At 36.8% G+C, this 21,621-nt stretch overlaps 1 protein-coding gene across 4 annotated transcripts in view; it reads right to left on the bottom strand.

Annotated features, from left to right (window-relative positions):
• Positions 1–2,268: 2,268 nt before the first annotated feature.
• Positions 2,269–21,621, bottom strand: part of C10H12orf50 (chromosome 10 C12orf50 homolog) — a 39,934-nt gene continuing 20,581 nt past the window's right edge. For 2 of the 4 annotated variants that reach the window (XM_062202032.1, XM_062202036.1), the window contains 9 exons: positions 21,182–21,259; positions 20,987–21,100; positions 17,917–18,027; positions 11,113–11,220; positions 9,724–9,840; positions 8,270–8,374; positions 7,843–8,046; positions 6,114–6,206; positions 2,269–2,524 (listed from right to left, as the gene is read on the bottom strand). In XM_062202032.1, the coding sequence (XP_062058016.1) occupies positions 2,499–2,524; positions 6,114–6,206; positions 7,843–8,046; positions 8,270–8,374; positions 9,724–9,840; positions 11,113–11,220; positions 17,917–18,027; positions 20,987–21,100; positions 21,182–21,259 (956 nt within the window). In that variant the 3' untranslated portion in view covers positions 2,269–2,498. The remainder of the gene's footprint in view (positions 2,525–6,113; positions 6,207–7,842; positions 8,047–8,269; positions 8,375–9,723; positions 9,841–11,112; positions 11,221–17,916; positions 18,028–20,986; positions 21,101–21,181; positions 21,260–21,621) is intronic. The other 2 variants (XM_062202033.1, XM_062202034.1) reach the window with 2 other exon arrangements.

Raw genomic sequence — 21,621 nt, 5'->3', positions numbered from 1 at the left:
TGTCCATACTACCAAAAGCAATATACAGATACAACATGATTCCAATCAAAATACCAAAGAAACTCTTCTCATATCTAGAAAAAAACAATGCTGAAATTCATATGGATACTCAAGAGACCCTGAATAGCTAAAGCAATCTTATACAGCAAAAACAATGCTGGATGCATCATAATATCAGGTTTCAAGACATACTACAGGCAATTATAATCAAAACAGCCTGGTACTCACACGAAAACAGATGGGTAGACCAATGGAACAGAATAGAAACTCCAGAAATCAATCTATGTATCAACAACCAACTTATCTTTGACAAAGGAGCTGAAATCAATCCCTGGAGCAAGGACAGTCCCTTAAACAAAATCTGCTGGGAAAACTGGATCTTCACATGCAGAATTATGAATGAAGACACCTACCTTACACCTTACATAAAAATCCACTCAAAACTGATCAAAGACCTAAATCTATGATCCAATGCCATCAAATTATTAGAGAACATTGGGGAAAGACACTGGCATAGGCAAAGACTTCTTGGAAAAGACCCCAGAAGCACAGGCAATCAAAGCCAAAATGGACAAATGGGATCACATCAAATTGAGAAGTTTCTACACTCAAAAGAAACACTCAGCAAAGTGAAGAGGCAACCAATAAAATGGTAGAAAATACTTTCAAACTATGCAACTGTTAAAGGATTAATATTCAGAATCTGTAAAGAGCTCAAGAAAGTCAACAACAACAAAACAATCAAGTTAAGGACTAGAACTGGCATTTTTCAAAAGAGGAAATTCAAATGGCCAACAGACACATGAAAAATGCTCAGGATCAGGAGCAATCAAGGAGATGCAAATCAAAACCACAGTGAGATTTCACTTCATCCCAGTCAGAATGGCTTTCATACAGAAACCACAAAGAACAAATGCTAGTGAGGATATGGGGGGAAAAAGGTAACCTAATCCACTGTTGGTAGGAATGTAAACTGGCCCATCCACTGTGGAAGACAGTACCTCAGAAATCTGAATATAGACCTACCATATAAGCCAGCTATCTCACTATTGGGAATTTACCAAAAGGAAATGAAAGCAGTTTACGAAGGTGTTTTCTATACACCCATGATTGCTGTAGCTCAAATTACAATAGCTAAGATAAGAAATCAACCTAGATATCCATCAACTGAAGACTGAATAAATAAATTATGGAATACTACACAGAGCTAAAAAAAGAAATGAAATCTTGTTGCTTACAACAAAATGGATGCAACTGGAAGCCATTATACTTAGAGAAATAAGTTGGTCCCCAAAAGACAAATACCACATGTTTTCCTAAAAGGTAATCTATAGAAGTGAAACTGACACTTTAAATATGATGATTTTGAACAGCATTTGTCTCAACTGCTGAGGAACAGCTTTTATTTATTTATTTATTTATTTATTTATTTTGCATACTATTTGTTGAACTCTTTCCTTACTGTAGGGTTAATCATATGTGTATAAAGTTAATTGAAAAGATCTTTGTAAAACAGAAATAATAATAATAGGAGAGAGAGGAGGAAGAAGGGTCAGAGTGCAGGCAGAAGGAGGGTAGGATGGGAAGAATTTTCCTAAATTAGTTTATATTAAATGCATCAAGTTTGTATACCTTAAATAAACGGCTTCTAGTTAAAAAAAAAAAAAAAAAAAGAAAGAAGCTTTCAGTTGATCTCTCTTTTGTTAGCATTTATACTGCTGGAGTTGCTAAAGTCTTAAAACTTCATCAAGACCTTTTGGGTCACCATGTTATTAATTCACTCTTTTTTGGTTAAACATGTCATTTTCTCCAATATGATCCTATAACTTTAATTTTCATGGCAAGCAAATGTTCATTTTTTATTTGAATATAGCATATCTCAGCAGATCTTGTACTTGCCAATTAAAAAGACACTGCCTTGCATAATGAACCAACCTCTGTCTCTTTCTGCCACACATCAAAGTCTATTTCTGTGCAAATATCTCTAACATACTCATCATCAAACTGTAACCCTGGGAATGCACTGAATTTGTTTACACTTGTTATGTCTTATATTGCTGAAGGCCCAGCTTAAAAGCTAAGTAAAGAAAGAAAAACATGAGGTTTCTTCCATAAAGAATATTGTAAAACAGAGATTAAGGGCACAATTTTATGACTCAATCTGTGCAATCTAACTTGGTTCACAATTAAAGAATGATTTTAATTGTCAAACTTTTAAATTTTATTAAATGTTTGAAGCAATGCATTGAATGAATTCCAGACCTACATAAATACACAGGCAGCTGTTTGTAATTTGCATATTTATCAGTTTTGAAAGAGCACAATGTACTTCCTGCATCTTATTTTCAGAATTTGCATTTTATCATCTTTGGCTATCCCGTATATGGTATGGAGTACTTGAATATCTCATTCTTTGAATTTTCATTTTCGATTGTAAATCAGATGATGTCTGACACTTTTCTCTTTTCTCATTTTTCCTCTTCTCTCAACCTCCAAGTTTACTTACTCCCATTTCTTCGTGGCTCTAATAATAAAATATATAAAATGTTGATTATTTTCTATTTCAACTTTCAGGGCACTGATAGTTCATATTTCTTTTGCTAACTGCCATGAAATTCAAAGACAAAACAAAAACTAAGCTTATTACTTTCATTCATAAATATTCAAAATTAATTCGTGTCTGTTTGTTGCTTAATATGCAGTGCACTTGGGTGGAGGAGTGGAAAGTAATGGAAATGATACTATCTATAAGGCTGTGCAATGGGACACTTAGAATGAACTCAGTCAGCCACCTTCATTGCATCAACTACATTCCTATCAGAAAGGACACATGGCCTCTAGGGAAGGCCAACAATGAGAATGACATCTTCAGGTCTCTGCAGCTCCTGCCCCTGCCTCCCACAGGGCACTCACATTTTCCTCTCCTATTGCATTATCATCACAGTATCCAACACCATTTTCCCAAAAGGTTCCTCTCACTCATTTACACTTCTATAGCCTTGGCTGTCAGAGCCTTAGAGAAACAGACTAGAGGCAGCTTGTGTTTTCTGCCTCCTCCCTTCCAGCAGTCCATCTGTCCACTGGGAAATGTTGAAATTGCTGCCCTGTACCCTAGCAGAAATAATGTGGAGAAAGAAACATAGCTCATCTTTCTCTTCCTGCTCTGCTGATGACAACAACAATCCGAAAGGGTAAGTTTTAGAGTTAGAAATTTATAAGTGAAAAGCAAGTAAGAAAATACATTTTATAAGATCAAATTTTGTAAAAGGTATTTAATTTCTTGACTTCAGATCCCCAGTCTTCCTGATGTAAAAAATTGCCCTAGATCTAGATCTTTGCACATCTAGTTCTCAGTCCAACACAGTGATTTCTTAGTCACTTCACTTTTGTATTTCAGTCAAATTCAGACTTAATTTTTTCCTCAGGGTTTTATTCCTAACAAGTATACTAACCTAGATCCTAATTTCTGGGTAGGGAGAGGGGAGAAAGGTTACTTCTCTGTGGCAGCTAGGAAGAGAATCTTGTCAAGTATGGTTCCTGTGCTATACTCTTATTTCCCTTGAAGGTGGCCCAGATAATGTAGTCAAAGGTTTATCAAACTTTAATGTGCATGCCAAACATGGAGGCATGCTTTAAAATTTAGATTCTGATTCAGTGAGTCTGGGATGGGGACTCTGCTTTTTTCACAAGTTCCTAGATGGTATCATTGCAGCTGGTCTTCAGATCATACTTTAAACAATATTTGGTCAGTGGATGCTGCTTTGATTTCTATTTGGCTCTTTATTAGAGGCAACCCATTGACACTGCTAAGTACCCCTCACACACCTCAACAGGGCTGAACAACAAACATTTTTTCCAGTGCTTCAGTTCCAGCCAGTAGACCTTGTATAAATCGATTAATCCATTCTCAGGACCTCTCTCCTGCTTGAGGTCCCCAGGAATATCTGATGGCCTGGCACCTGCAAATCTCGAGAAGCTGTATTTAGCCCTGACATGTCAGACATGGTCTGACTTCCCCCCAACTCAGATGACACTGAAGGCCGGCGCCGCAGCTCACTAGGCTAATCCTCCGCCTTGCTGCGCCGGCACACCGGGTTCTAGTCCCGGTCAGGGCACCGATCCTGTCCCGGTTGCCCCTCTTCCAGGCCAGCTCTCTGCTGTGGCCAGGGAGTGCAGTGGAGGATGGCCCAAGTCCTTGGGCCCTGCACCCCATGGGAGACCAGGAGAAGCACCTGGCTCCTGCCATCGGATCAGTGCGGTGCGCCGGCCGCAGCGCGCTACCGCGGCGGCCATTAGAGGGTGAACCAATGGCAAAAAGGAAGACCTTTCTCTCTGTCTCTCTCTCACTGTCCACTCTGCCTGTCAAAAAAAAAAAAAAAAAAAAAAAAAAAAAAAAAAAAAAAAAACAGATGACACTGAAAAGCTCTCTCCAAAGCTTTTCACCCCCTGTAATATCTAGGAAAGGCAACACAGTCACATGGATGCATAGATCCTGTGCTACAAGTGGAAGGTACACTTCCCATACACACGTGGATGCATAGACTCTGCAATACACATAGATGGTATGTGTTTCCTGTTCACACCTGGATGTGTAGATCCTATCTACACATAAATGACACACATGGATATGTAGATTGTGTACTACACAGGGATGTACATGTTTCCTGTTCACACACAGATGCAGATTCTGTGTTACACATACATGGTACATTTTTCTTGTTCACACAGATGTGTAGATTCTGCACTACACTTGGAAGGTACATGCTTCCTGTTCACATAGGAGGCGTAGATACTGTGCTATACAGGGATGGTACATGTTTCCTGTTCACACATGGACACACAGATTCTGCACTACACACAGATGGAAGATGTTTCCTGTTTGTAAGTGATCCTTCTTTCCCCAATCCTTGTTGGGAAAACAGGGGAGAAGACTACTGGAACACAAGAGCAGTCAAAGGGATCAATGGGACAAGGAGAGACGGAGGAGCACATCCTTCAATACTCCAAATATCATCCTGTCCTTAAGGAAACCATAGAAGAAACGGCTGTAGCTCAATGATTTCTAATTTCATTCATAAATCTGATCAACTTTTCACCTCTGTATCCACTAAAATTAAGTGCAATTACATGTGATAAACCAACCAAAATTAAGTGAAAATATAGGCAACTAAGTAACACTGCAATAGAGTTCTCTCACAATACAACGTGATTTGAGAAAAGACAGGAGAAAAAGCTGCCGTTTTTGTGTAAATATATACACAAGCTGCTTCTATACTGAGTCACAGTGAAGTTAGAACTATTTCAAGAAGTGTCATGTCAATTATTCATTTTGGAAAGGGGAAGGTTTCTAGTCTGGACATATTCTGGTTCATTCTGGGAGGCTCTGGTATAAGAATTTATGGATTTTAGATGATTTAGAAAGTTTTAGGCTATGTCTGAAGGTAACATAGCCCTTTCTGGAGCTTTTTTCTGACAGGTTCAGTTATATGAGAAATAACTGAATCCACTGTATCCTGTGTGGTTTTCCAAACTTACATGGTCAGCCCAGGGTAGGTTGGGAGGAGACACTAACCTGTTCAGCAGGACAGTCTGAGGTCAGGGCTATTACGAACTTCAAACCCAAGAGATTCCCAGGATCCCTTCACCCTCTGAGCACAAGGTACAACAAACATGGGAGCACGGACACTTAGAACCTCCTGGACAAGAGAACTCATCTTGGGTTCTCTGTTAGCCTATACCAGCCAATGTTTGTCTATTGTAAATATAGCAAGGCTTTAATATGTCATTTGTGTCAAAATACATTTTATATATTTACTTTGTAGTAAAATGTGTCTTAACATATTACATAATTACTGCAATTACTATGCTTATTGTCAAGGAAAGAACTGTATCAAAATGTTTTCTAGTAACAGAAAAATAGGCAAAGCGGAAAACAGTAAAACAAAATTAAGTTGGTAGCACATACCATACTACCAACTCCATGAATAAAATGTGCATCTATACCATGAAAATTTTATTCATTTTAATGTTTTCTGAAATACATTCCTTGAACTTAACAACTTGTTCATTTTCAGAATTGCACAATATCATAAAAATCACCAGTAAATGTTTACCTGGATAAATCTTTTCAGTTTTTGAATATGTTTTTGGAAAAGGAATTCTTTTTCTCCAGGCTGAACTATTATATGATGTTGACATATATTTGTCTGAGAAAAAAGACCAGAATTAAAGATAAATTTTATAATATAATTTGAAAATCACAATCCAAGAGTGTTTCAAAGTTATAAACAACTCAGGGGTGAAGGTACTCTCTAAGTATTTCATTTTACCATTTAAATGCTAAGGTATCAGGGGTATAAGTGAATTTATTAAGACTATTTAAGTTATCAGCAATCATAGTTGCAGATCTCTTAATTGGCTGCCCAATTCTTCAAATAAAGCTCTCTCCCATGAGGATAAGCTAGAGCGTCTGATGTTGAGATGTAATAAAAATATTCACTGCCTTGCTTAACCATGATTTTGCATATAATTTTATAATTTTGTAGAGCTTTAAAAAACATCTATGAGATACAGCGCAAGTTCTATGTCCATCTCCAGTCACAGTGATGAGTCTACAATACAGCACTCCTTGCCCCAGTAAGTCAGAACATTCATATATCGGCCTGCTCCTTAAATACACACTTTTCTCTGACATCGCTACATTTCAACTATTATCTAACAAGGATATAAGTGTGTTTTCAAGAATTGCTTTGCAGCTGTGAATCTCAAAGCCTGGTGCATAACAATACCAAGGATTTGTTACTTTTCTTATGCTGACATGTTCACTAACAGTACAAAACAATATAGAGTGCTACTGATGGCATATTCACCCAATCTAGATACTGGCAACAAACGATTCTAGTACTTATTGTATTTTTCAAAGCCATATACTTGCAGTAAAATAACAGTAATAAATATAATAATAGTAATAGTAATGAATAAAATTGAAAGCTAATTTCATCTAAGAATATCCTTCTTTACAAATCTATCTATAAATTATTATATTTTAAAAGAGACAAATAATTTCAGTAAAACATATTTAAATAAAGAAATAACCTAAGAAAGACACAGTGTCTTTACTTATGTTTCCCAACATATATATCCTTCAGACTCCACTAACCAGGACTGTGAACACGGAAAACTAGAAACATGAAATTTAGAGAAACAAGTAGCATTTTGTTAAGTTGAGGGACCTGAAACTCAACTTCAAAGGAGCAAAATTTATCTGAGACACAAAGAAAAAGATATTTGGCTCTTTTCTCCCCTGTGGCTTTGTACTTCCTGCCATATAGTATGACTTTGACTATTACATGATGAAATGATTTAGAAGCAATCTGTGCATGGTGTGAGAGATGAGAGGTTGTCAAAAATATTACAGTTAACCTCCAAACTAACCCTTTCAGAAAGTAATCATGAAGGGCCTAAAGAAAAACCAAGGCACTAGTCTGACAGTGATAATTGAACAATGCAGTTAGTGGAACAAGAAAATGTCAACCATTTAAAAACAATCCTCCAGAGTGAAAGAAAGCTATGCAGGGGGAACAAAGCGCAGTGCTCTGACCCAAAACTCTAGGGAAGAACAGTATCAAATCATCTGCACCCAACATCAGTTTTCTTTGATATCTTTTAAATCAGATACACTCCAGCCGAGGAAAAAAAATCCTCTCACTAGGTGTTAAGATGATGATGGCCTAGGAAAAGAAGAGGGGAGTGGGTAGCAGCAACCATCAGCCAAGTCACCAGGCAGTTCCACGGGAAGGCAAACCACAGACAAGAGTAAACCACAATGGTAAAGAGCCCCACCTGGATAGAGGTTGAGTTTGGGTTCCTTGTTAACATCAACTTTATTGTAGGACCCATTTGTGGGCCGGCTGCAGGGCTGTGCATTCAATGAGACATTTCTGACGGCATCTCTTTGAACGTGGATATAGGATGCATTCTCGGCATTTCGGCTTTTATTATTGCGATGGTAATTCATTTTGTTTTTGGGATTTGGGGTCTGTACTGCTGTTACAGAAAAAGGACAGTGAGTGAGGGTGAAAACAAACTTCTTTTACATTCATAAGCACACTATTACAATATGAGGATTGGACAGCACAATGAAAGCTAATAGGAACTGGGCTGATAATCCCAACAGTGATTTGATTTTCAGGTGGAAAATATTTTGATTAGTGTTATTGATCTCTTTTAAAATTATAATATGGAAATTTCAAACATATGGACACTTTACCTCGCCGCATTCCAGGACCAGGAAAGTTCTTTGGTTCATCATAAATCCATTTTCTTTTTTTCACACCTTTCAAATGAGGCTTCCTCACTGGCTGGACATCATTCACTTAGAAAAGATATAAATTTTTACAGTTTTTTAAGATATGCTATCAACTAAAAATTACTATAGGTAATAATTACATAGCTGTGCATTCACATGTCAAGCAAGAGAAAAAAATAACTATACCATTCTTATGTTTTACTTTCTAGAACAAAGGGGTGATTTATTTTTAAATGCCAAAAATATCTATCTTGGAAATAGATTGATGAGAAAATCTTTAATAAGTATCTTTCCTCCTATAAAAATCCTTATCTATAAGGAAATGTTTGGATGCTTTTAAAAGGACAGAAAATTGCATTTCAAATTCAATTATATGACTCATTATGATGTTATTATTAAGTAGTTTTAGAATTATTATTTTCAACACAAATCATTTTGTACTTTAGCCAAAACTACTATATTTCAATGTTAAATTAATATAAAATACTTTCAGTGAATTTTCCTTTAAAGGTCTTGAGAAGTTGGATGTATAGTTAATACAGTCAAAAAAAGACTGATCAGAATTTGTAAGTGCTAAAATCATTACAATTTTCACTTTTTATCTGCATATTTTTACATCAAAAAAATATTCATTCTCAATTTTCCAGGAATTCTCAAGGTACATTTCTAAATAAAAATCTTAAAATAGTTTCTTTAAAGAATTAATACTCATAAGTGTTATTCAATGAATTCTTATTCATTCACAAGTGACTGGTGCACAGAGAAAATGAACATCAAGTGCCCTGCGTAGATTACACTAGCTTTCTACAGCCTATTGCTAAATCTGCCTTTGTCCTACATTTCATCCTCAGTTTAAGTCCTCAGTGCATCTCTGATTTACTGTCTCCTCCACAAACATCATGCCCAACCTCCACTCCTAAATGCCCAGTCCTCTGACTGGGGAAAGCCATCTTGTTCTCCCTGCTGAGATCTAAGAATGCTATAGGGATCCACTAAATGAAATAAATAACAGAAGGATGGACGGAAGGAATCAGGAAGATTCAGAAGTCTTAATGTGTCAAGAGAAGTAGTTCAGCGTACTGAATGCCAAGGAGAAGACAACTCAAGAAAAATAATCCAAAACATAATAAAAACCTGCCAACATATGGCACTGTGGATGAAATTCAAAATCTGAGGAGACAGTATGCTATTAACTTTAATGCCTAAATCTAACAAGTAGGAAAGCATGTCATTTACTAAAAGCTGCATCACAATTCATGGTCAGAATTAGGGGAAAATTTTGTCTTTAATTATTACTACTGAAAAATTTTCAAACTATCCTTCTTTTCTTTTCAAAAATTATATTTCAAATAAACAAAACAAATCCATGATAAGAAATATAGTAAGCCCAAAAAGTGATAGAGCCAATGTCTCACTTAAAGAGGGGTCCTCTCTGCACTTCACACTGATGTTTTCAGTAGCATTTAACACCTGCGTTGTAGGTGCTGGTCGGGTAGCTAGGGAACGCTTTGGATGAGGATTGTCCTTGTTATCTTTTAAAGGAAAATAAGAAAATAAAATGTCAGTATTAGCAAATGAAGCATTTCAGTTGCCATTTCAGTTTTCAAACATTACACAATAGACACATCTCTTTAAAATATAAACATACATGAATTTTTAGAAAGAATTATTAAAATTCTTCAGTTGCTACATTGATCCCCAAAACTCAAAAATCCAAATCTGCAGCCTAATCTTCAAAATGTAAATAACATAATCATGGCAATACAAAAGAATTAAAAAGCGATCAATTTTACATCAAGTGGCTCCACTTAAACCAAGCGTTCTGAAAATATTTTATATATAACAGTTTTACTTGTTCCATGCTCTGGAGCAAGAATTATCCAACAGGCTTTCCACAACAATAGAAATGTTATTAATCTGTGCTGTCCTACTTGGGAGCCACTAGACATATGTGGTTATTGAACACTTGGAACATGGTTAGTGCAACTAAAAGACTTCAAAAATTTTATTGAACTTGAATTGAATTTAAACAGCCACACATGGCTGCTGGCTACCACAATTAGTATTGCTTTAAGAATTTTTTTGATGGGTTGATCAAAATGCTTCCATATCTAAGATTCATATATAATTTTCCATTAAAATGGTTTAGTTTATTGACATGCACCTTTCTCTATACTTGAGATTATTTAATGATGGAGGAAACAGTACATGAGATGGGTTACATTTTGCTGGAAAGAATGTGAAGTCCTCTAATTACAGAACTGCTGCACTTTTTGTCTAGGATTGAAAGAGACACACAGCCGAGGGGCAGCAGCTGGGGGATTCTAAGCACAGTAAAGGCAGTGGAAGACTGTGGAGGATATATTCGGTCACATTTCTTGATAATTATAAAATGGGGAATTCATCACAAGATTGTTGCTCTTCATAGCATTCACAAAGAATATTTTCTAACATAATCCTGTCTTATTGACACTATAAATTGGAAAAAGAAAGATGAAAAGGTCTTGCGGTGTTGTTATATAAGACAGCCATTAACTTAAGAGCTAGCAAGATTCTTAGCAAATATGCAGTCCCACAGGCTAACTTTTCAGACAAGGAAACCAAGGCTAAAAAAGATGAAGTCCGATAGCCAAATAATTAGGGACAGTACCAGGTCTGGAACCCGAGGGCTCTTTACTCCTGTTCAGTGTATATCTTGATTTATTACTTTCCCTTTCACATAGCATTTTACAACAAAGCTTTGTTGTTTAACTTACTGATAAAAATAATCACAAACTGATCAGAATTACAGAATGCGTCATTACCTTTAGTATTTGAACATTTTGACACAGTGATTTCCTTTTCTTCAGGTAAAGCTTCACTTTCATCTACTCCAAGAAATATGATCCTCTGTGGAACGTAACAGTCTCCTCCTACAATAAAACCTTACTGTCAGTGGCAATGCAGGAGGTTCTACAAAACTAACTTTTAAGACAGGAACATTTTCTACAAATCCCCTTTTTACCACTTCTGTTTAAACATTTACCAGAGATATTGTCTTCATCTTTATATATATCATAAATGCTTAGATAAATGCATGTACATTAATATATGAACACTAAATATGTAAACATAATCATAAGAAAATTTACATATTCAACAAAATCAATTTTAACTTATAACAATCTTTAGTTGTATTTTTTATAAGGCACAATAAATAAACATTTTCTTTATATTGTATCTTCAGATACATGAAAATAGTTTTCAGTGATCTTTTAGGGTCTTGTATTTTCCAGGACAAATTTCCATAATTATTTTAAATACCACTTATATACAAAATCTCCAGATCCTTCACCATACTAGTCACAAATTCTAACATGAAATACTTTTTTTTTTTTTTCAAAAAATGACATGCCAATATGGACTAAACTATAGGGAAATCAGTGGAACTAATATAATAGCAGCTGATATTTATAGAGCATTTTGCTATGGGATGGACATACCCCTGAAAAACTACAATGACTTATTACATTTAATTTTGTGTCCTATATTACTCTTAATAATTTGATATAAGTTTTCCTTAGCTATTTTATAATGGAAACACATTTGGCCTGCAAAAAGCACTATTTTTAATCTTAGAAACTATGTCATGCCAGATTTTTCCCAACTTGAAGAACAGCCATTAATGTCCTGAACCTAAACAGAAGACTTCATGTTTATCACTGTTTGCATTTACCTTGTTATCATATTAACTTTCATTTATTTGGACATTTTAGAAACATATATCCAGTCCCACAATCATTCAGCACAAACATACAATCCTTTATTCTACAAGTGTTTGTCTAGTGCACATGATGCGCCAAAGTTCTACCACAGAGATTTATCTACAGTAATTGCTTACACCAAATGGCTTACATAAAACCAATGATAAAAACATCAAAAAGAATTTTGGTGTCAGTCATGATGAAATAGCTTGTATCAGAAGAACTATCTTGCCAAAAACTAATACAAAATATCCAAAACAAACCAACTGGAAAACAACCCAATGTACAGGACAGTATCTGTCTGACAGTAGAGGCTCACAAAGCAAATTTCCTGGGTTTTCTCTTTGAATGAATTAAACTCTGCATTTACTGCACATTTTTCTATGAGAGCATGTCTTATTCACCATGAAGGGAGAATGTAACCACTCAGCTAAGCCAGAAAGAGAGAGCCCGAAGTTTGGAACGGCCTAGGTGGCTTGAACTTGGGAGGAAAATCTGAGAGTGGAAGAAACATCAAAGAAGTTCCCCTGAAATGTATATAAATCTCTGTTAAGTTGTTGCTTGACTTCCATACCTTCCATGTGCAAAGTGGGAGTCAAGAAACCAGAATAAACAGCATCAGAGATTTTAATAGTGGCATACTGCTTGTGAGGCAAAATTTGGAATTCAAGCCCAACCAAGTTGGAGAGATCCTGGCAAACATTCCAAGCTCTCAATTGACAAATATAAAGGCAATGTTTTAGGTGCAAGGTCCTTACTTCAGGAAAAAGAACCATATCTCCAAAAGAAGAGCAAATAATACATCAACTACTACATCATTACTAATAAAGCTTAAGGCCAATCTGCGACAGAACCAGGGTGACCTGTTAATAGTCCAGCTAGTGACAAAAGGAAATTTTCCCTGTGGTAAAACAACATCATTAATATACCAAGGCCAGCGCCGTGGCTCACTTGGCTAATCCTCCGCCTGTGGCACTGGCACCCTGGGTTCTAGTCCCGGTTGCTCCTCTTCCAGTCCAGTTCTCTACTGTGACCCGGGAGGGCAGAGGAGGATGGCCCAAGTGCTTGAGTCCCTGCACCCACATGGGAGACCAGGAGGAAGTACCCGGCTCCTGGTTTCGGATCAGTGCAGCACCGGCCGTGGCGGCCATTAGGGGAGTGAAACAACGGAAGGAAGACCTTTTCTCTGTCTCTCTCTCTCACTGTCTAAAACTTTCTCTGTCTCTCTTTCTCTCACTGTCTAACTCTGCCTGGCAAAAAATAAAAAATAAAAATTAAATAAAAAATATACCACATGATTTTTTAATCCATAATGTTTGCCTCTAATAAAAAATTTAAAAGGCATACAAAGAAACAAAACAGTTGATAAAAAACAGGAAAATGATAAAGATTCAAGCATTATCAAATATGAAAGTTAAAAAAATTAACATGACTCACAAACTGGAGGACTGATGGAGAATTTTAGAAGGAGATCCATAAAGTCAAACAGAAGCTTATGATTATAAAATAAACTGAAAGTACATCATCGTAAAAATTAAGAGAAAGAATAAGGAAGGGAGGAGGAAGGAGGGCAGGGTAGGAAGTATCACTATGCTCCTAAATCTGTATATATGGAATACATAAAATTTGTTCGGCTTCTATAAATAAAAAATTATAAAAATAAATTAAAAATTTAAAAAATAGAAATTAGGGACTTCACACATGATTCTAAGATCTGAGAAGATAGGGATCAGTGAACAGGACAGAAGCTTGGCAGAAAGTACCCAGATACATTCTAAGTAATCAGTACGGAAAAGATCATTTTAAATGGGCTAGAACCTCTAAAATAAACTTGACAAAAGAGGATGGTAGAATCCATGTGCAAAAATGGCTAAAATTTAAAGGACTTAAGGCTACAGAGCAAGTTTACCCTGAAGAAAATGAGAGTGTATGTCCCTTAGAAGAATGTTCAAGAATGATCATAACAGCCCTGCTATGGTCTGAATGTGTCCCATGAAAGTTCATGTATTGGAAACTTAATCCCCAAAATCATATGTTAAGTGTCTTTGGGAGGTAATTATGATTAGATGGCTCATGAGGTGAGGCCTCCAAGATGGCATTAAAGGTTTTACTAGAAAAGGAAGAGACTTGAGCTGGCACAATTGCTCTATACGATGCCCTCTGTCATATTATGCTGTACAAGGAAGATCCCACCATGTGCCATGCCCTTGGAACTCTGAGCCAAACAAACTTTATTCTTTATAAATTACCCAGTCTGTTTTATTTAGTTGTAGCAACAACAACAAAAATGAATTAAAACAAATACCAAACTGGAAACAATGTCTATCAAAGATATTATCAATACTCATGATGCTTTTGTAGTTTTCACAAACAAATGAAGAGCGGTGGGAAACTTGAGTTGCTCAGCACATTCCTAGCTGAGTTCCAAAAAGGCAATGCTCTGCATTTTGTTTCAGTGTTTACACAGAGATGGCTACAGGACAGACAGTAGGGGGTAATGCAGCTAGAAACTCTCTCCGGGGCCAGGTTGGGTTTGAATCCCAGCTCTGACACTTGTTGGATGGGCAATCTCAGAAGGATCACTTAACACATCTGAACCTTGTTTCTCTTTTGTAAAATAAAGAAAATAGAATCTACCAGGATGACTAATTTTCTTGGACTTAAGGCTATAATATATGTGATATATGCATATGTGTATATATGTATTTGTGTACATATTCCCCTAGGAACAACAGCTCAGTTATTGCTAACTCATTGATCATGTCAACTTTATAAAACACAACTACTAGGAATAATGAAAATCAATTGTGCGTTCATGCACGTGTGTGGGTATATATATAGATATAGACATTCATAGATATTCATAGATACATATATATAGCTATAGACATACATATAGAGACAGAGTTAGAAAGAGAGAAATACACAGCAATGTAAAAGGGTCCTTGTTACAATCAACAATATGGATATCATATAAAATGTGTTGAGGAAAAAAATGCAAAGTAGAAGAGTGCAAACTGTATTTTCATTTACATAAAGGTCAATATAACAGAGATCAGAGTCATAGTTACCATTAGGAGGGGACTACTGACTTGGACAGAGTCTTTGGTAGTACAATAATTATGGTTATACTGATGCATATGCATGTAAATTTTATTCAGCCATTTATTTTATCCTCATATTTTATTAAAGGCAAAGTTCAATAAAGTATTACAAGTATTAAAACTAAAGACAATGCTTCAAGTGTTCTCTTTCAAATTGAATATTGACTCCTTCATAAGATTTCTAATATCTGATCATCTTCCTTTCAAAGATGTCTTATCAGCACAGGGGTCAAGGGGCCAGTATTGTGGTGTAGAGGGTTAAGCTGATAACCTGTGAAACCAGCATCCCATATGAGCAATAGTTTGAGTTCTGGCTGATTCACTTCTGATTCAGCAACCTGCTAATGTGCATGGGAAGGCAGCAGAATATAGTTCAACTAATTGGGAACTTGCCACCCACATGGAATACCTGGATGGGGTTCCAGGTTCCTGGTTCCTGCCTGCCCAGCCCTGGCTGTTGTAGCCATTGGGAAGGGAACCACTAGATTGAAAGGCCTAAATCTCCCTCTCTCTCCCTCTCTCTCTCTCTCCCACTCTCTATCTTTCTGTAACTCTTTGAAGTAAATTTTAAAATAAATCTCAAAAAAATACAGGGGTATAAATATATTTATGTTATTCTATATACATCCCCCAGGAGATTTTTCAATTTAGAGACAGAGAACATTATGATATCTGGAAAACTGAAAAACTTGACTAGGCAGAAGTCCAGTAACCCAGAAGATGGAAAATTTTAACATTCTCTTGATATGGCTTCTCAGCCAGTTTATTCCTCTAACAGTGTCAGTACATATACTAATGAAAGTGACAGGACATTCTTGCATTTTATAAGTCCTCCAAAATTAGAGGACAGATTACTGATGTTATAACATTAAGGAAAGTTTTTTATATGAAAATGTAAGTTTATCAGTGATTGAAAATGACCTTTTATTCATCAATAAGGTGATATGATTTAACAATATTTCACCAAAATGCACGGTTAGAACTGGTCAGGTTAAGTAGATCCCAGTTTTGTTCTCTGCTAGATTGTGTAGATGGTGTAAGCTCCATTGGAGAAACCATCAATGTTTCTGACTTAAAGCTAAAAGTTATTGCTTGTGGAAAGCCAAGACATAGTGGCAAAAACTGTTCTGCTTGAAGGATCTCTGGGAGTGAGACCCCAGTGGAAAGAAAGAGCCAACAAAGAAAGATGTACTTTTCTCTGAAGGGAGAAGAGAATTTCCACTTTGCGTACGGCCCTGTCTAAATACCAACGATGTTTGTGGACTCAAAAGGCTTCTATAGCCTTGGAAGCTCAAGTCAAGAGCCTCAGGTGGTCACTGATGTCAAAAATAAGAGTGCTAATTGTTAAATCAACAACAGGAGTCACTGTGCACTTGCTCCCCATGTAGTCCTTAATGAGTTGTACTATGAGAATTTACAGTAAAGTTTGTCTTCAAATAGTACTTTATACTTTGTGTTTGTGTGGTTGCAAACTGTTGGAATCTCTTAGTATAGAGTTGGTCTCCTGTATATAAAGTCAATTAAAAACAAATCTTAATGAAGAATGGAATGGGAGAGGGAGTAGGGGTGAAATGGGAGTGGTGTGGGAGGGCAGGAATTAGGGGAAGAACCACTATATTCCTAAAAGCTGTACATATGAAATTTGTATTCATTAAATAAAAACTTTCTAAGGAAATTACTGCTTGAAAGCAGCAAAATGATGACAGCTAGTCTAAAACCACTTCAGACATAAGAAAGGAGAGAAAAGGATCTAATAACTTTAGTACTAGGCAATAATAGAAGAAAAATGGATGGAAACAGGCACTATGAAAGCATGACGGAGCCTCAAACCTACTGGTACTAACTGGCAACTGCTCTCAACTTTCTTCTCTCTCCTCACAAGCATTCTCCCATCAGCACACTTTTTCCTTCTCCAAAATGTCCCTATGTTAGGCTTCGGAGTGGGTGCTTAGCCTAGTGCTTCACACATAGGTTAAGATACCAGTGTCCCACATCTGATTGCCTGGGTTCAATAACGGACTCCAGCTCCTGACTCTAGCTTCATGCTAATGCAAACCTTGGAAGGCAACAAGGGCTCAAGTTCCTGCCACCCACTTGAGAGATGTGAATTGAATTTCCATCTCTTGGTTTCAGCCCTGATCCAACCTTGGCTGTCACCGGTATTCAGGCAGTAGACCAGCAGATGACAGTTCTGTCTCTGCTTAACAATTAGGCTTGGAATATTCTATCAAAGGATGGATTTTCCTAAAATGTTTATGTTCAAAATCAGTTCTGAATATTTTAAGGTAGAACACACAATTGGGATGTGATGGCTTGGCAAAAATTATATGTATATATATATGTATATATATATACATATATATATATATATATATATATATATTTGAATACAGCAGCCTCAAGGTAGACTTATTATGTACCCTCTCTGTTCATAGCTCTAGGATAGTATACTACAAACATGCTTGATAGATGAATTCATTATATCCTGGAGTTCAGCCTACACACACACACACACACACACATGATCTCTCATAAAAATATGTAAAATAGATTATCTTATGCATTCACAAATTCTCACAAGAAATTTGGTAGGGTTATTAGCCCCTGAAAGCATTTGATTTTGTGATACACTACCACCCCATTGTATAATATGTGAAATAGAAAAGAAATGATAAAATATAACCAGTTATAGAAGAGAAAATTCAGGTTCATTTATTATATGGCAATATATTCAGAGTTGATCAGGAATATATTAGCTCACCTCCATTTTCAAAAGCGGCAATGTCAGTCCTTGGTTTCCTATCCAACGATGTTTTTATCTCACCTTGCCTTTCAATTATACTAAATTTTGTTGGAACTGTAAGTCCATCCCCTAGAAATGAAGAAGAAAAAAAGGAAGCACAAGAACCATTAAACAGAAGTTTGTGACAGAATTGATGATGAAAGTAAAAATTCTAAATTTTATAAAGGGTGGGCATTTGGGCTAGCGGTGACCATGGCGATTAAGATATTCATGTCCCACACCTGAATGGGTTTAATATCTGGCTCTGCTCCTGACTCCAACTTCCTGCTTCCTGCAAACTGGGACTCTATGAGGCACCAGAGATGGTCTGTGTGATTGGGTTCCTGCCTCCAATGTGGAAAACTTGGATTTCAGTCCTAGCCAGGGACACTGCTGGCATTTGGGGAATGAACAGATAGGAGCTCTTTCTATCTCTTTCTACCTCTCAAATAAATTTTAAAAAGTTTTTTAGTCCAAACTCTCTAATAAATAAATAAATGAGTAAAGTTTTAGAAAGCTAATGTCAGGCTTGTTTGCAAAATAATTTGGTGAACAATATATAAATAAATGAGTTTTAAGCAAATTTTAAAATTAAAAACAAAAGAGCAAGGATTTTATCAAGGGACAATTTAATAAATTAAACTAGGGGCCAGGGCTGTGGCATAGCAGGTAAATCTGCTGCCTGCAGTGCGAGCATCCTATATAGGTGCTGCTTCAAGTCCTGGCTGCTCCACATTCAATCCAGCTCTCTGTTATGGCTTGGGGAAGCAGTGGAAGATGGCCCAAGTCCTTGGGCTCCTGCACCCACGTGGGAGACATAGAAGAATCTCCTGGCTCCTGGCTTTGGATTGGTGCAGCTCAGCCATTTGCAGCCAATTGGGGAGTGAACCACCAGATGGAAACACCTCTCTCTCTCCCTGCCTCTTTTTCTCTCTCTGTGTAACTCTGATTTTCAAATAAATAAATAAATCTTTTTTTAAAAAAAAATAATTAAACCAATCTAACAGTATTGTGTGTGTATATAATATATTTAGTTTGTTTGATGTGTTTTTCATAGAACAAATTTTGTAATCCTTCTTTTGCTTTTATATATTCACCATGAACAATCAAATTCTAAGTATTAGAACCACTATTGACTAAAAAATACTAATTATACTGTGATAATTAAATTATTCTGTTTCCCTTATACATCTGTGAATAATTTTCTTCTAAATTAAGCTGTTAAAAGCAAAATGAAAGAGACCTGACAAACCAATGAATAAAATGTGTGATTCTGGAATGGATCTTAGCTCAGTCGAAAGAAACAAATTTTCTGAAGAACATTGATGGCATAATTGGTGAAATATGAGGTGGGGACGAAGCTGTAAATAGCACTGTTCTATCAGTGGTAATATCTTTTTTTTTTTCCCCCAGTGGTAATATCTTGATTGTAATGTTTATACTTCAGAACAGAAGAGCAAAGGGAAATCATGTCTGCAACTTACACTCTAATAGTTCAGAAAATAATAACAATGTGTATATTTAGAGACAGAGTGAATGGAACTTCAAATCTGGTAAAATGCTATCATTTGAGAGAAATCTGGATGAAGGGTGTCCAATAATTAACTGAAACAATTTAAAAATAAGTTTTTAAAGGCATAATACAAAGCAAAATTGCATATAATTGTCTTTATAATCTTCCATTTTTAATATTTGTTGCTAATTTGGTTTCCATTTGTGTGTACTTTATTTTTGTTTTTTGATTTTTTGTGTATGAGTAGCACAAAACTGGAATCTGTTCTTCCCTAGATGGGTCCCACTAAATCTGTCCAGACTGTTCTACCATCTGAAGTGTGTTGCTGCCACCTACAGTCATATGTTGAAATAGCTTATTACACAGGGATTTGCAACAAGATTTTAGATGCTCTCTCTGTTCTGTACTTTACTCTGCACTGGTCTTGATCCTGAGAGACTTTCTTTCTCTCCCCCTCCCTCGTCCCCTTCCTCTCTCTCTTTATCCCCCCTGGAGGAGAAGGGAGGGATTTAAATCTCTTCTACTGCTGCAAAATACAAGTTCATCCTAAGGACAAGAAAACAAGGTCAATTTTGGCATTCCTGGAGTTTTTCTTAGCTCCTGGTTTAATATCCATAATAAACACTCTTATCTTGCTTTCATGGACAAAACATCTGACCAACAGCAAAATCAGATTCACCAAAGGAAAATGTCCCATAAAAGAGAAGACACTCATAAAATCAACAAATATACTCTTGTTCTGCCTTTAACGTGATTTAGATTCAGTGACCTCCCTTTTGTCCTTCTTGAGATAGGTTATCTTTTCTAATCAGAAACAAAAAATTGGACCTATTTCACAAGAGGGATTTATTTTATATAGAAAACAAAAACAGCAAGTTATTTTAGGGATTCCTGTTTCAGCTAGGTGGTATCACCAAGTGTTTATGAAATCTACTTATTTTCTGGCTCCACTAAGAAAGCAAAATGACATTAACAGCAACAGCTTTTTTTTTTTTTTTTTTTTTTTTTGACAGGCAGAGTGGACAGTGAGAGAGAGAGACAGAGAGAAGGGTCTTCCTTTTGCCATTGGTCCACCCTCCAATGGCCGCTGCGCCGAGCGCGCTGTGGCTGGCACACCACGCTGATCCAAAGTCAGGAGCCAGGTGCCTCTCCTGGTCTCCCATGGGGTGCAGGGCCCAAGCACTTGGGCCATCCTCCACTGCCCTCCCGGACCACAGCAGAGAGCTGGACTGGAAGAGGGGCAACCGGGACAGAATCCAGCGCCCTGACCGGGACTAGAACCTGGCGTGCTGGTGCCACAGGCAGAGGATTAGCCTATTGAGCCGCGGCGCAGGCCGCAAAATTACATTAACAGCAGCAGCTTTCCTTAGAAAATTTGGGTCATCCAATAAAATACTTCCTTCTTACTCTCAACTCTCAATTCTGATGTATTTATCATTTAATCCTACTCTAGTGTCTATCACACTAAAGAATTCACATTTCATCACATCAAACATCTTAAAATATAAGTAATAAGTCAGCCTTTTCATTTCTCACCTTCTTGCAATTCACTGCCATTTTCCAAAGGCTTTTCTAACTCCTTTTCTACTGTAGAAGTTATGCTTTTTGATGATGAAACATCTGGAGGAGTATGAAATCTGTAGTATTCACCTAATCTCCCATAAGAAAAGTAATGGTTAGTATATTTATCACATCAAGTACTCGAAAATCTACAAATGTTTGATGTCTTACCAGATTTATTACACATCTCCTTTATTGCTCTTTTTTCTTCAATTTCTTCAGCAGTCTTTGTCCATAAACAAGAAGCATCTATGGGATATATTTGTTTTAAATTAAATTTTCCCAAATGCAAATAATCTGAAAATTTATAAACCAGAAAGAAAAATCCCAAATACTGTTTTTTTGTTTTTTGGGTTTTTTTTTGACAGGCAGAGTGGACAGTGAGAGAGAGAGACAGAGAGAAAGGTCTTCCTTTGCCGTTGCTTCACCCTCCAATGGCCGCTGCGGCCGGTGCGCTGTGGCCGGCACACCGCGCTGATCCAAAGTCAGGAGCCAGGTGCCTCTCCTGGTCTCCCATGCGGGTGCAGGACCCAAGCACTTGGGCCATCCTCCACTGCACTCCCGGGCCACAGCAGAGAGCTGGACTGGAAGAGGGGCAACTGGAACAGAAT

Source organism: Lepus europaeus, chromosome 10, assembly GCF_033115175.1.
Source record: "Lepus europaeus isolate LE1 chromosome 10, mLepTim1.pri, whole genome shotgun sequence".
Lineage (NCBI taxonomy): Eukaryota > Metazoa > Chordata > Mammalia > Lagomorpha > Leporidae > Lepus > Lepus europaeus.
The sequence above is the reverse complement of the archived record's forward strand: the minus strand, read 5'-3'. Positions and strand labels throughout refer to the sequence as shown.